This window comes from Xyrauchen texanus, chromosome 8 (genome assembly GCF_025860055.1).
Source record: "Xyrauchen texanus isolate HMW12.3.18 chromosome 8, RBS_HiC_50CHRs, whole genome shotgun sequence".
In the NCBI taxonomy this organism is placed as follows: Eukaryota; Metazoa; Chordata; class Actinopteri; order Cypriniformes; family Catostomidae; genus Xyrauchen; species Xyrauchen texanus.
The window spans coordinates 22,749,545-22,766,101 of NC_068283.1; the positions used below are offsets into that span (position 1 = coordinate 22,749,545).

Genomic DNA, 16,557 nt, shown 5'->3' on the forward strand with positions numbered 1-16,557 from the left:
GCAGGAGTTGGGCCGGGCTAGGTTGGATCAATCCCTGACCCCTTCAACACCCACAATGCCTTACGGAGACATAGCGCTTCTAAGAGCTGCATGCTTCACAGCCCTCCAAAGCTTTGTCATCATTAATGTATACAGCCAGGGCAAGAAGATGCTTGCCTTGGTGGTTCTGACATTTACAGCTGGGCTGTGCTGTCACAGAGAAACAGCTGGCTATTTCTCTTTCTCCATCAATCCATCCATCCATCTGTCTTTCCATCCGTCCGTCCATTCATCTATTTATCCATCCCACTCTCTCCTAGCTTGTCTCTTTCCTTCTCTTTCTCTCTTTGTGGCTGACCACTGATATTTCACAGCCATTCTGCTCTGAACGTCAGAGCTGCTGTATAATCTGACAGCACAATTCAGGAAAAGCTCTGGAGACTTTCTAGAGCCAAACACACAACTGACCTGCAACATCGGAGTCAAGTCAATCGCTTTATCTCTCCCTCCTGGCCCTGGTCCATCCCTCAAAAATTTGTAGCAGAAGTACTCCTCAGAGAGTCCAGCACAGACACTCTTCCACTTTAAATCTGAGTTAGTGATGATGACTTGGTTGGTCACATGAAAGACTGACAGCTACAGAGAGCTACGAGAATTTTAGACGCATCACTTTCCTGTTACATTAGCCTGAGATGATACGTATATGATCATGGGCTCATACTTAAAAATAAAAGTTCTTCAATGGTTCTCTGCAGCACACCCTTGATATCGAGAACCATTTTAGTCCTTGAGTAAGCTATATACGTAGCGACAGTCGAAATCTGCAGCCCTTTTTCCATTTTTTTTTGGTGAAGAATTCAACCACATAACTACCTAATAAGCAGCAGACATGGCTGTGTGGATGATCACGTTTGATGTGTTGACTGTTTGTATGAAAGCAGTGAACTTTTTATTGTGGTACTTTTGTGACCATTTGGACATCTGTTTATAAAATAAACTTATGTGATTGCTTTGAAAAGACAATGGACAACTATTTGTGTATCTCAGTGTGTCATTGCAAAAACTATTTGAATATGGCAGCTTATGATGTCACTTGCAATTGCAGAAACACAAATGTGTGACACTTCTCTGCGGGGGCCAGATATTTACAGTCACGTACGTATGAAAGGTAAAAGCACTAGAAAAAAAGATAGCTGTCCAAAGAACTAGAGAATAAAATGCTCAGAAAATGTTATCCTATGGCATAAGGCTGTAGAACTCTAAAGTCTGGTTTATACTTTGGAAGAAGCCAAACATTTTTCTCCTGGACGAACTAAAGCACCCTAGGCGAACGAAGCTGCTGTTTATACTACGCACAATGTTGTTTTCAAATTATTTAATTTAGAGTGATTTCACAGCGTTTAACGTATTGTTCCAGCCACAAGTAAAGCAAATAATGCAGGTTTGACCACCGCTTTTAGCACTGTGCCGCTTCTTCACTTTATTAAACTTTTCACGGCCTCTTTCACTTTAAAAGCTCAAATCTCTCTCCACTCATTTGTCGTGTCTGTGCTCTCTTTGTAGAGGTTGTTTTGCAAATCATGTAAAAAAGTATACTTCCACACAACCTCTGAGAGACAGACTTCAAAGTTATTAATTTTAATGACAGTAACCTAGGTAACAACTCCTCAGCTCGCATGTGAATTGTAAATAAAAAGTGTTACATTACACCCACAAATAGTTTTAACCAATCATAAGCACTCTTGTGTCAAGAATTTCAGAGGTATGCGCAACAAGGAGAAATCTCACCAAACCAACACATTGGCAGAACAAATATGTTACTGCATTTCAATGTGGCAGGGCGAAGGGCGGGGCCGGGTCGTGATTCGCACACCCAACCCCTAATCAGGCAAATTAGCCTTCGAGAGGGATAAAGGCTGACCGAAGATGGCAGTGCGACAGAGAGATAGAGAGAGATTTACAGACAGCTGTCTGACACCTTTGTGTGTTAGTCTTTTTGTTTAAGTTTTATATTAAACTATTATTTATATCGTCAAGCCGGTTCTCGCCTCCTCCTTTCCATTAATCCCTTCACATTCATCATCATTTGTATGCAAACTAAGTGAAGCCTGTTTGCCCAGTAAGTATAAATTTGCCATTACTGGTTCTGACTGGAAACGTATTTTTTTTTTAGTTAAGTTGTTCTAAGGGAATTTTTTCAAGAGTACCAGATATTATTATGAGGGTTCCAAAACTTTTTGACCAATGAATTTTATGATTTTCAATTAACTTTCTAGTCATTCATAATTACTGCATAAGGATTTTTGGTTGCACTTTATTTTACAGTACATGTACTTTCAGTATACCTAATAATTACTGTAGTTGTTGTAATTATAGTAAATAAATGTAGAGTATAGCAAGAGCAAAATAAAGTGCTACCAGGGTTTTTTATCAGTCCTTGAGAGAATGCTGAGGTGAGTTTCCATTTATATGTCAGGTAAACTTACTGTGCAAATGTCTCCAATAAGACCCCAAACTGATGGACATGTTGAACTCTACTCAAGTACTTAGAGAGTTATATCTATCTGATTAAATATTTTAGAGCAGAACAAAACTAGAACAATATATATTCACTTAGGAAATTCTCATGAATTTTCCAAAGACTTTACAGATAACGTAACTATTCCAGGCCAATTCCAACTCAATTCACTGATATTTCCATTTTCCATGACTGTGGAACTCCTACATTATCATCACATGACTGTGATTACTGATGATGTAATGACTCTTTACAGCAGCATCTTCTGATTAGTGAGGAACTTCATTATACAACATAAATAATAGACAAGAGATCTGTCTCCTCTTATGTATTAGCTGCATTCCAACTGTATTAAGAACAGGCTTTAAACTAAACATGTACCATCCTTGAAACTCAGACGAGTTGACAGATGGCTTGAGATAACATTGTAGTGTTAGTGTATTGTGACAAGGACTTACTTAAATGCAACATATGCAAAGAAAAAGAGCAGAGGAGACAGGGAGAGAGGGAAAGAGAGAGTTAGTAAGCTCTAGATTGGCCTTAGTCTTGGCGTATCAGTCGGTATCAGGCTTGCATCCCAAGCCTCTCTCAGCGGTGTGCTGGGCTGTGTTCCATATCAAAGAACCGCAGCATCCAATTTAATCTGCTCATATCAGAGCTGTAAACTCAATCAACACTGATAATACTCTTCAATTATCACTCAGCATTGCTACATTAGAGCTTGCTACAGCACATAGCATCTACAGAACCTACAGTATGTGTTCTGTCAGGTTCATTAAATGAGTCCCTAAAACTCAACTGACTGGGTTCAGTTTATTTACATAATTAAAACATCTTATCTTTTTGAATACCATGTGTGTCAAAACCTAGTGAGCTGCCAACCAACACTTCAATACAACCCCATTTCTGAAAAAGTTGGGACAGTATGAAAAATGCAAATGAAAACAAAATGAGTGATTTGGAAATTATAATCACCCTTTGCTATGTGATAATTCTACCAATTATTTGTATATTATTTTATTTTATGTACAGTAATTTCAAATCAGATGATTGCAACACGCTCCAAAAATGTTGGGACAGTCAAGTGTTTACCACAGTGAAACATCACCATTTCTTGGGGCAGTGGTGGCTCAGTGGTTAAGGCTCAGGTTTTCTGAGCAGAAGGTTGGGGGTTCAAGCCCCAGCACCACCAAGATGCCACTGTTGGGCCCTTGAGCAAGGTACTTAACTCCAGGTTGCTCCGGGGGGGGATTGTCCCTGTAATAATTGCACTGTAAGTCGCTTTGGATAAAAGCGTCTGCCAAATGCATAAATGTAAATGTAAAATTCTAATAACACTTATTAAGCATTTGGGCACTGAAAACACAAGTTTGTTAAGTTTAGAAAGTGGAATTCTTCCACTGCACAATTATGCTCTAAGGAGTCTTCAGCTGCACAACTGTATGGGTTCTTCATTGCCGTATGGTGTGCTTCATAATGTTTATGAATAATGCCACATATTCTCAATTGGAGACAGTTCAGGACTGCAGGCAGACCAATCTAGCACCCATCAATCTAGCACCCATTTCCTGCTGGAAAATACGGTGCTAGATGGAATTATATGTTGCTCCAAAATTTGTACAAACATGCCTGCATTCATGGTGTCCTCACTGATGTGTGAGTTACCTATGCCATTGGCACTGACACACCTTTGGCCCATACAGACACTGGCTATTGCACATGATGCTAAAAACAGCTTGGATGGTCCTTTTCCTCTTTGGCCTGGACGGCTGTGTTTTTCAAAAACATTTTTGAAATATGGACTCTTCAGACCAAAGGTTCCACTGTTTGCAGGGCTTCTGCTTCGCATAGTAAAGACTTAACTTGCATCTGTGGATGCAGCAGTGAGTGGTGTTGAAAGGTTTTACTCAAAGATTTACTAAATGTATCCCAAGCCCCTGTTAATGATATCCATTTCAGATGAATGCCATTTTTTTAAGACAGTGACGTCTGAGGGATCAGAGATCACACACATTCAGAAATGGTTTTTGTCTTGCCCTTTATGCACCGAGATTTGACCAGATTCCTTCAATCTTTTAACTATATTGTGCAATGTAGAAGGTGAAATGCCCAAAATCCTTCCAATTTGTATTTGGGGAACATTGTTCTCAAAGTGCTGGATTATTTGCTGATGAATCTGTTGGCAAATTGACAAGTCTCGAATGATCCTTGCTAGGACTAGGCTGTTTTTGGAGGGTCCTTATAAAGTATACAGTACTATGACACAATTGTATTTCAAATTGTTATTAGTCTTAAACTGCCCCTGTCTCAACTTTTTTGGAGCATATGAAATTACTGTGCATTTTCAAAGAAACAATTAAAAGTAAAGCATCATATTATGTGTAGTTGTAGTGATTTTCAATGTTTTATAGCAAAGGGTGAATATAATTTACAAATCACTCTTTTTTGTTTTTATTTGCATTTTTCATTCTGTCAACCTTTTCAGAACTGGGGTTGTAGCACCATTTACATTTATGCATTTGGCAGACACAAAAGTGACTCCATAACCTGCCAAAGTGAATCCAAAACCATTGAGAAAGCTACTTAGTAGATGGCATCGAACACGCTTTGAGTGCATCTGTACACACTTTCTTAAAAAGTTCTTCCTAAGTTAACAAACTCTGGAAGGACGTGGTAACGTTGCAATGCATCTCTCAGTTTATTCTGTGTCTCACGCAGCAGCAGAGCATTTTTAAGACACTGAGTTAATGTAAAAGAACTTCTTTTAAAAACGTTTCTTGAGACACAGGCATGTTCCATTGGTTGCACTGCATCTAGTTTTTATTTTATTTTATTTTTTATACGCAAGAACGTGTTCCAAGGTATACATTTTGTCAGTATTGTGTTACCTCGTATTCAAACCCATGACCTTATTGTTGCTATCGTCATGCTCTACATAAGTTGAGCAACAGGAACAATAGATGGTAATACCATGATATTTTGATATAAACCATGGTACTGGATGATTAGCACATTCAAATGCCATGATACTGTATTTACATGGGATTCCAAAGACTATCATTGTATTACCAGGGTGCCATAACAATTGTACACAGCATTTCTAGCTGACAGTGAGCTGCATACCTAGACAGTATTTCTGAGCATCAAAGGCATCTTCAGAATTTGCCTATGTTGCCTAAAAATACTGTTAGCACACTAGGTTTTGAAACAGCTATAAAATTATAATGCATAAAAATATTTCATTACGATTTCCTGCTATCTTTATCTTAGTGGCACAAATTCATATTCCCACAGCTTATTTTAAGTGCATCAAATCCTACTGTATATTCCCACTTATCCAAAAACCCCAGAATCTTCACAAGTAAGAGAAATGACTGACATTTTCTTCTTTATGGGAGAATAAGGCATCAACATTTTGATTTCAACAGGTCCAATTTATCCATCTGACCCCCGAATGTCACAAGGCCAGGCAAAATTAGTCATTCAATTACTTTGCTTGAAGAACGATTGCTTCGCTTAGTTAAGGGAAATACCTCATTTATATTGCATGGCTCCATTGTAGCTGTACCAGAAGTGTGGGCAGCAGCGCCCACTCTAAAGCAGGGCTTGTTCAAACTTACAGGATTTTCCAATCTGTTTTAAATGTCAAGGATTAATTTAGTATTCCTGCTCTATACTAGGAGATGGTTGGTCGGGAGAGGCCTCCAGAATCTGACACACCCGCTGCATTGAAGAATTAAGCTATTTGAGAAGTTCAGCAAGCACTTACAGCAGATCTTTTGGAGAAGAGAGAGAACTCATTAAGACAATGAGCAGTGCAGACAAAGTGAGGAGAAGACAGAGAGACAGACAAAAGGGTAGAGGTGGCATAAACCAAGAAAAAAGAATCAACAAGTAGAAAGGATGAGGGTTAGGCAGAGCATCTGTATCTATGAGGGAAAAATGAAGGAAGCTAGACCAGCACCAAACCAGCATAAATCAGTCTAGATGGAACTGTATGCTAGTCTAAGCTGGCCTTTTCAGCAGGGAAAAGCATTGAAGGGAGGAAAATGGAGAAAAGAGAGGCACAGGAATGAGAGACGAGAAAGAGGAGAGGTGGGGTGGGGTCTTTTGTTTATCAGGCTTTACCCAGCAGCATGCTGCATTTTCATGAAGCCTGTCAAAGAGGGGCACCATTCAGATTCTGAGCGCGGAGGGCTGATTCATTATTTAATGCTCACATTAGCATGAATGTATTAGTGCACAGGTCCCTTTGGAGACACCTGCTCTCACATCTTCCTTTCCAATTTATATTCTAGAACTTGTTGTCCTCTCAATACCAAAGATTTCCTTTGTCCTAACTCAAACAAAATGCGTCACCAGACAACATGCTGGGATGAATAAGATCAAAGCCCAGGGTAAATCAACTGATTGGGTCAATCTCACAAAAACTCACATGTGAAAAATTCACAATTCTAAACAAATATTGTGCATAAGAAATCAAGCTTATTTTGTGACATTTTCATGAAAACTAACCACATTTTCACCCAAATTATCTTATTATTATTATTATTTTGTAAGTCCTATTTTTCTCAATGGAAATTTAAGATGGACCATTGAATTGTTGAAAAATAATGCACACCTGAGGTGGTAATAATACATCGTTCAGGGTTTTATCTCAAGATATTTTCTGGTTTTCGTCCCTAAAATGCTCTTGTGTGTTGTGAGTGGAACTACTTTCTTCCGCAACGGATTCAGCGTCTTGCTTAAATACAGTCAGAGCCTCCGTTGCTAGTTTGAAAACGCCACATTAGAACTTGCAATGGAGGATTGCAAGGCTTGCGCTGCTTTACTGGAGCACTTACTGGAGTAATAAGGTAGCGCGATTGTGCATGTGTGTGTGAGTTTGATTTATGAGGGATCGAAAGAGAGAAGCTCAGAAACTGAGAGAGATCACTTCTGGGATTACCTTTTTTTGTTGCAGCTCTCTTCAGAAGTAACATCATGTAAAGGGATTCAATAGGAAGGAGGAGGCGAGAACCGGCTTGACGATATAAATAATTGTTTTAATTATAACCTTAAAAGACAACAAATACACACATGACGGACATGTCCGTAAACTATCTCTCTCTCGTCGCACCACCGTCTGTCATCGGCCTTTATCCCTCTCGGAGGCTTAATTTGCCTGATAAGGGACCGGGTGTGTATGATCACGACCCGGCCCCGCCCTCCGCCCTGCCACATTCCTCCCTCGTTCTCTCAGGCTGGGGAGCCCCCGGCCTGACGTACACTGCCCCCCTCTTTCCCTGGGGGAGGGCGTGCTTTAAGCCTAGTCTGCCGGCAGGTCATCCCCATCTACCTGGACGAGGGAGGGGCCAATGGATGGAAACAGAAATAATTAAGATGGGAGGGGGTTAACTTCCTGTAACAGTGTAGTACCCCCCAAAAAACACAAAAATTTAAACGAGAGGGAAAAGGCCAACGCAGAGCGGCAGTGAGAGAGAGAGAGGGGAGAGAGAGATGAAAAAAAAAAACTATTTGCCGGTTCTCTGATACACTGTCGCATGGTCCTCGATCACTTCTCCACCCTCTCAGGCGGACGACAGCCGCTTCTGCCCGGGCGGACCGGAGTCAGACTCACGACCCCCAGCGGTCAGAACGCCCCTCCGCATTCTCGGCGACTCATGGGGACACTCCTCCGCCCCTGGCAGCGGCCCTACCGCTCCAGGCGGTCGGGGAACACTTCCCTCCTCCCCTCGCGGACGGCGGTCTTCCTCCGACCCCTCCGCGTTTCTGGGGGATGGCAGGGCTCTCCTCCGCCCCTGGCAGTGGCTCCATCGTTCTAGGCGGTCGGGGAGTCCAGTCCCTACTCGCCTCGCGGACGGCGGCCGTTCACTGCATCCGGGCGGTCGGTCTACTCCCTCCCCCGGTGGATGGCAGCGGCACTCCCCTGGGTGGACGGCAGTGTCGAGGACTCCGCGACAGGCATCCCTCCTCCTTAGAGCATATGGTTGCTGAGAATAAGATAAAAGAGTTTTGTTGAAGAATGAAAGCCAGGATTGTTCCATGGAGGATGCAAGTACGTTCTTATGGCGACTGGGACATGACACGTCTGTTAATAGGGAGATATATATATATATATATATATATATATATGCATTACAGTGATGGAAATGTAATTTTCTTTCTTTCTTTCTTTTGATTTCTGTGTGAAATATGACCCAGACATGTTCTTGGCAGGTTCCGTAAGATCCCCCTATTAACAGACGTGTCATGTCCCAGTCGCCATAAGAACGTACTTGCATCCTCCATGGAACAATCCTGGCTTTCATTCTTAAACAAAACTCTTTTCTCCTATTCTCAGCAACCATATGCTCTATTCTGGTACTGAAGTGACAAGTAGAAAGAAAAGAAACACGTAAAGAATGAGCAAATAGGAGATAGGTGCCTTCCGAGCACTTTTGAGAGAATAGTCTGAATTGTTGACTGACATGCCCCTAACATTCTGGGGATTGTCTGGTTTTGTTGAGGTTTTATATTCATAAAAAAACTCATACCCATCCATATGCATTCAAAACGAGCCTAGCCGGCTCTAGTAAAAGAAGGAAACAAACAAAACTGAGCTCTTGCAGTCCGCACACCACCGAAAGTAATTGGCATTCTCACTGAGTGCCGTCTGAGGCCATATGTTTGTGTGCTTTTATCTGCAGGAGAGAAGATCTCTCATATAAAGAATTAGATCATGTGTACTCGACTGCTTCACCTGCAAGTGCTAAAGTCTGGAGCTGCACTGGCCTGCTAATATTTGAGAGAGAGAGAGAGAGAGAGAGAGAGAGAGAGAACTGGAGATTTTGAGAGAGCTGTGATGTGCATATTGATAGGCTAGGTCAGAGGTTGTGGTAATTTTTGGGTGCTATAAGCATACTGCGATGACCACTGCTGCTATGAAGAACTGGTTCACTATGCATTACATGAGGTAAATTTTAGATTACTGACACTTTCCTTCAAAGTAATTTACAATACTTTACAGGGCTCCAGATTAACTTTATGCCTTGGTTGCACTGGTGCGCCTAACTTTTTTATTTAGGTGCACCAGCACAAAATTTAGGTGCACCCAAATTTTTCCTCAGTTTGCGTCGCCTTTAACGGCACAACTTCAAGGTCACCTTTTTATCACGCTCCATATACATTCATATATTATGTAAATGATTTTAAACAAGAATAAGGTGTAGGTAAATACATTTTTTATTTGAAGCACAATTATGCTGCATATAAAAATAAAAATATTAAAAAAAAAAAAAAAAATGTTTAAAGTGCTTCACTGAGCATCCAAACTAAAAACATTTAAGCAAAATAAAACATTTCAACACTTCCCTTTGCGATGTTATAGGCGACGTTGAATTTTATTATCATCTCTGATTGTTCTGAGGACCTGATAGCTGCTGCCTGTCGCTGAAATGCAGCCGGAAGAGGAGCCACTTTAGTCACACACTTATCGCGGCATGAATCGCGGTGTGTTTTTTTAAATATTGTGCTTTTTCAGCGTTTCGATTCGAAACGTTGTTGATCCACTTACAAATGCACTGTTCCCTGCCATGCTCTGGCCACATTCTTTACAATAAATGCAGTGCATTATGTTCTCTTTCTTATTAAACCTTAACCAGGGAAACTGGTCTAACCAGTCTTTACGAAATATATATGTTTTTTCCTTTTTATTTTGAGTCTCTATCTCGGGCCCGGTAACGTTAGGGTCTACCTCCGTCTCTGAGTCGGATGCCATCTCCGACGAAGGACCAGGACTTGGCATCTTACCAGGGACTGGGGAGACTGGCTGAAGTAGCTCCGTGTCTGGGCTGTTGTCGGAGCATTGACCGGGTAGAGTGTAGGGAGGAACAGGCCTACTTTTCTTACAGAAAAAACTCTCTATGGGTCTATTTCTTTTCATTATTCGACTTCTGCGTTTTTTTTTTTTTTTTTTGCTGATGCTGATTGCCGTAACTGATTCTCTTTTGCTCCGGTCGCAATTTCAATCACACAGCACGGAGCCTACATGAACATCTGGACCACAGCCAATCAGAGGCAAAGACCCGCCCCATCTCTGTCTCTGATTGGTTTAGACCACAATATGATCCAACCATGAGTGAGTTCTGTCTAGGAGAACAAACGCTTAGTTCGCGGAAAAAAAAAAAAGAAGTTCGCCGAGAAGCAGCGGATGCGTGCGAGGACGTTAGGTGCACCGGTGCGACCAAGGAAAAAAATTAGTCGCACCCTTACAAATTTTGATCGCACAAATTGGTCGCACTCTAGAGCCCTGCTTTATATTGCAGAGAGGGTCACCTTGAACAAACTTCAGGACTTCCTAAGTGCCATGATGATGAGCCTAATCGTTTCTGCACCCTTTCAGACTATGACCTGAGTTTGACCACTGTTAATTGCCAACCCAGATCCTTAAATTGAAACAAATCAACCACCAACCTAAAATCTGAGAAGAGTTAGTGTTCCTGGGATTTTCTGCATCATGGCAGACATTCAGGATCCAAAGAGATTTATAGTACACTTATAACATGGATAGTCCCTCTGGAACAAACTGGTGTGAACCCTCATGTTCTTTGAGATTGACTTTACTGTTTTTATGTTTGTGGTCCCACAGACCTCAATAATGTACATGTAGATATTATAACAGTAACTTAGTTAAATAAAACTCTTATATTTCCTTTGAACAATTTTAATATGTTCATCAGACCTAATCTAAACTCAAAAGGCAGATATCATTGAAGATTTAACCCTGTTTTACAACATAAATTATTTCTTAAAAGATTAAGAAAAATCATCACCCTGGTACTTCAATGTTAAGTCAAGCTATTAAAATGGTCTTTCAGAACCCAAATGGAACGTAAGTGTTAAGCGCCGTGATCTTTGGCAAAATAGCGAAAGGTTTACAGCTCATTCCTTTCAGTTACCAGCCTTTAGCTCAGCGCTACTGAACACGCTAATTTTTTGCTGCCCGCGTTATTGTCATCATCAAATATATATTTAACAATATCAAAAGTGTATAAATTGTAAGGTTCCAATTTTCAAGAATGTTTACAGTAATTTTTTTTATCGCTGAATCACAGAACAGTTAGAGTGAGAAATAAAATGCCAAGAAGAGGGTGAACAACATTTATGGTTACTTCAATATTACTAAAGTAAAACCATGGTTTATTTTCATAAAACCTGATCATGTCTGTTTTCAATATTGCAATGAAAATAGTAAAAAGTGGCTATTTGAAAAATTACAACTAAACCATAAGAAAATGTAACAGTTATACCCCGATTATGTAAATCCACTGACCACATATTTGACCATAAATTAAAGACGCTGCATATTTATTCGTATATTAAATTCACAATGTGAAATTGTAAGAGTGAGACAGAGCGATGGTTTAGGAATGTGATGTGTACTGGTTGCTCACCCCTTTGCAGATGGCCACAGCCTCCTTGGACATGGATTTTGGATAGGACACATGATGCTCCATGATGGACTGAAACAACTCATCTTCATCCTCACCATCAAACGGGGGCTATGTAAATGGATAGACAGAGAGAGACATAGTGAGAAAAAAGGAGCGGGTGAGAATGAATGATAATACCAATATGATAATTTGCTGTTACTATAAATGGTAGACAAAAAAGGCATGCCATGGATTATGTCTCATTTGCTTGTAATTTCCCATGTACCACCACAGAATTTTGTAGTCACTTTCCCAATGGAAATTCGAGAGTCACTGCCACATAAAAGAGCCTCTCAAGTCGTGTTTGTTTAGGGAAGACTGGGAAAGAGAATTACAATGCCTTTTGTCAGGACAACTCAATAGTAGAAGTCTCTACTGGAAACAATCCAGACTCTTTTCTCTCCGGCGTTGAAAGCTTGATTTGTTTCAGAACAATTCATAAATAATTAACTGAGCCCAAAAGGCATGAAATACTTGCCGTTAGTCTCGGGAGATTTGTAGAGCGTAATTAATAAAAACTGACCTTGAATTGTATTCCAAAATTCAACTACCTGCTACAATCGCTCCCTGTAGATGTCCCCCTTTCTTATTTCAAGCAATTTGATAGCATAGTGAAGTCCTTTATTTGGAATGGGGTTTAATGTGAATAAATTATTCCGTTTTTTTATGTTGTGTTTGTATGTTTTTATGCTTGGAATAAATAAAATGTTAAGAAAAAATAAATAAACAGACCTTGAGAATTTATTTACTGCCAAGAGTGGAGAAGAATTTAGAGAGAATGAAAGAAGGCTAAAAAAAAAAAAAAGGCATGACCCTACATTTGGGCCTCTTACCTGCCCAGCCAGCATCTCATAGAGCAAAACTCCAAAAGCCCACCAGTCCACAGATTTTGCATACGGCTGGTAAGCGATAATCTGAAAAACACACATACACACAGACTGTATCCCCCTTTTGTCTCATAAGTTAACACAACCCTTTCAGAATTTATACAAATATAAGATTTAAAATATTTATTGTGATGAGGCGGAGGACATGGCTGGGACGTGAAGGTGAATCAGCTGATCAGTGAGAGAGTGAGAAAAAGGGGAGCCGGTGATGGCAGTTCGAGAGAGAATGACACATGGCCACGCTGCATGTGTGTGTGTTTGTTTATGTTTGTTTTATGTTGAGTTTTACATTAAACTTTATGTTGACTGTTCAGCCGGTTCCCGCCTCCTCCTTGCCTGACATTTATCTGTTTCAGTGGTGCTGCAACACGGGAAGGAGGAGGGATGTGCTGTCACTGCGTCCTCATCACTACCGTCCGACAGAGGAACAGGTGCATCCCTCTGCCTGGGGATGGAGGGGTCGATGCCAGCCGGCGAGTGCCAGAGAAACCGCTGCCATCTGCCAAGAAGGGGAGGAGCGGGTCTGCCAGGAGTTGGAGGGCTTTCTGCCATCCACCAGGGTAGGAGAGAGCTGTCATCCGCCAGAGGGCGGTGGAGGACCGGGTGACAGCGGGTCCCAGGACCGCCAAGAAAATGTTTCTCTCTCTCGCCTCTCTTTTCTCTCTCTGTGTCTCCCGCTCACCCTTTGGAGGCGGGGTGGACCACCGGCTGACAGAACGGTGTCTTCTCTCCAGAGATGTGCATGTGTTTATTTTTGCTTTATGTTGAGTTTTATATTAAAGTTTATGTTGACTGTTCAGCTGGTTCCCACCTCCTCAGTTACCCAATTACCTCAGTGGTTGTGAACATGAGCAGAATCTCAGGAGCAACCTCTGTGGTCGTGAGCATGGACAGAGACTCAGGAACGATCTCTGTGGATGTGGGCATGGACTGAGACTAGGGATCGACCTCTGTGGTCATGGGCATCGACATGGACACGGGTACAATCTCTGTGGTCGTGTTCATAGACAGAGACTCAGGAACGATCTCTGTGGTCGTGGGCATGGACTGAGACTCGGGAACGACCTCTGTGGTTGTTAGCGTAGACTGAGACCCAGGTACGACCTCTATGGGCATGTACATGGGCAGGGTCTTGGAAACAACCTCTGTGGTCGTGTACATGGGTAGAGACTCGGAGATAACCTCTGTGGTCGTAAAAATGGGCAGAGACTAGGAGACGACCTACGTGGTTGTGTATATGGGTAGAGACTTGGAAACGAACTCCGTGGTCATGTACATGAGCATAGACTTGGAGACAACATCCGTTGTTGTGAACATGGGTTGAGACTTGGAAATGACCTCTGTGGTCGTGTACATGGGCAGAGACTTGGGAACAGAAGCCTCTCTCCTCCTCCTCCTCTGGGTGGCCGAATTAGGCAACGTTGCTCTGGGATGGACGAGGCTAGCAATGCTGGCTCTGGGATGGACGAGGCTGGAAACGCCATCTCTGGGATGGGTAAAGCTTCAAGCTTGTTGGCCGTGGCAGGTGTGGGCGTTGGCTCATTGGCCATGAGAGGCGTGGGCGTCATCTTGTTGGCCGTGGCAGGCATGGGCATTAGCTCCTTGGCCGTGGCAGGCCAGGGCACTGACAATTTGTGAGGAAGGGTCTTTGTGGCCCTACGCACCGTTATCAGTGGCAGATAATTCAACTTGGAGACAAGGGCCGTGAAGAGAGCAAGGAGTCACAGAAAGCTTGACTGTGACATGGCGTGGAGCTGATTCAGACGTGGATGTGACATGGCATGGAGCGGACTCAGATTTGACTGTGACCTGGTTTGGAGCAGACTCAGATTTGACTGTGACCTGGTATGGAGCAGACTCAGATGTGGCTGTGATGTGGCATGGAGTCGAATGTGGCGTGACTGTGACAGGGCATGGAACAGATGGAGGCGTGGCTGTGACATGGTGTGGAGCAGACTCTGACATGGCTGTGACATGGCATGGAGTAGACTCAGACGTGGTTGTGACATGGCGTGGAGCAGACTCAAGCGGGTACGTTTCGGAAGCCGGAACCAGGATTGAGAGAGGAGGATCCTCTGAAGTGAATGTCTCTAAGATTAGCCTCACATATTCTTCCCATGTGTAATCTCCTTGTCAACTCCCTCCACCGGTGTGTTGTGAGTCTGTTTCTGTAAATGGATTTCAGGGTATCATTATCCAATCCAGTGTGGACGGCAATGGTGGAGAAGAAATGGGAGAACTCTCTAATTGATAAGTCCACCTGGCTTTAGTATGATAAGTCCGGCTGGTATAAAGTATGCCTCTAGATCTATTTTGAAGTCAGATGTTCTGTAATGTATGGAAGGAAGTCACGAGAGCTGGATCTAGATGCAGCGAAACAGTCTTTCATAAAATAAACAAAGTACAGGATAACAGGGTAAACACAGGAACATAAGTAACACCCACGATGGGAAAACACAGGAACAGAGCAAACATCTATGATGGGAACGGGTCAATAAACAGGAGGTCAAAGCACATAACAACTGACAGACTAAGCAAACAACAGGGCATTAAATACACAATGGGTAATTAGGTAATGATAGACAGGTGAAAACAATAGGGAACAGCTGGAAGTGATCAGGGCAGGGAATTATGGGAAGTGTAGTCTGGGGGAACAGATGACAAGGGAGAAAAACCACAACAGCGGTGCAAACAACAGTGAATCATGACAGGATGCAAGCTTATGCACTCAACTTTTTATTTATACTTCTTATAACAGATTACTGAAATGTAGACACATCTAATTGTTGTTATACTACTGAACAAAAACTTTAATTTCCTACTGTTATTGTACGTGAAATCCCAGTACTGTATACCATTGTCATTCAATTGTAATAAAATACGAAAATACTACTGTGAAAGTATGACAACTAAAATCACATAAAATTTTTAGCAGTGCACTCACAGAGTGCATCAGCTATGAGCATAAGGCATAAACAAAACCAATTGCAAATTGGTGACAGTCCAGCTGTATATAATAAAATCTAAACCAGCCCACCGTGCATAGTTACATGTGTGGAGAGCTCCAGAGGCCCTGAAGTGCTGATGTTGTTTTCAACATGTGTCACAATGTGTTTTATGTAAAGTGCCTTAGACACAATATAATGTAGACACAATGTATAAACCTTTAAGGACTAGATCTACTGGAATTGCTTCACTCCATTTGACCAACAGCATGTTCTGTCTGGGATTGTGAGTGTTTGTTTGACATGAATCCATCTTTAGCTTATGGTGTTAGACATGGAGCAGTACAATCCGCTGCTCTGTCAGACAAACGTGAGATTTCTAAGCAAATTAATTACTCAGTCAGATCTTCTTTGAGCCCTCCAACATGAACAAACATAAATGCCCAGTCATACAGTTTGGCACAGTGAATAAAGGTGAATAAACCCTGCTTGTACGAGAGGTGATCAATTTGTATGAATATGTACATTCAAGTGGTCCTTTCATGTTGTCATTTATGGAGAGGAATCCAGGTGTGATCTGGTTGTATGGTACATGTGCATATCTGTACATGTGGGTGGGTATGTGTGAGACAGAATCTGTAATAAAAATCCTGGTATATGTGCTACTGCATTAGGCACACTTTTCAAACTTCCATGAATTATACACACATGGAATATATAGGCCACTGGCATTCCTCTCGCACCGAGTAATTGGT

The 16,557-nt window shown here is 41.8% G+C and overlaps 1 protein-coding gene across 2 annotated transcripts in view; it reads right to left on the minus strand.

Moving 5' to 3' along the window:
- LOC127647809 (protein kinase C beta type-like) overlaps nucleotides 1-16,557 on the minus strand; it is a 203,977-nt gene that overhangs the window by 27,809 nt on the left and 159,611 nt on the right. For both annotated transcript variants that reach the window (XM_052132287.1, XM_052132286.1), the window contains exons 14-15: nucleotides 12,804-12,884; nucleotides 11,932-12,039 (exon numbers count right to left, since the gene is read on the minus strand). In XM_052132287.1, coding sequence (XP_051988247.1) covers nucleotides 11,932-12,039; nucleotides 12,804-12,884 — 189 coding nt within the window. The remainder of the gene's footprint in view (nucleotides 1-11,931; nucleotides 12,040-12,803; nucleotides 12,885-16,557) is intronic.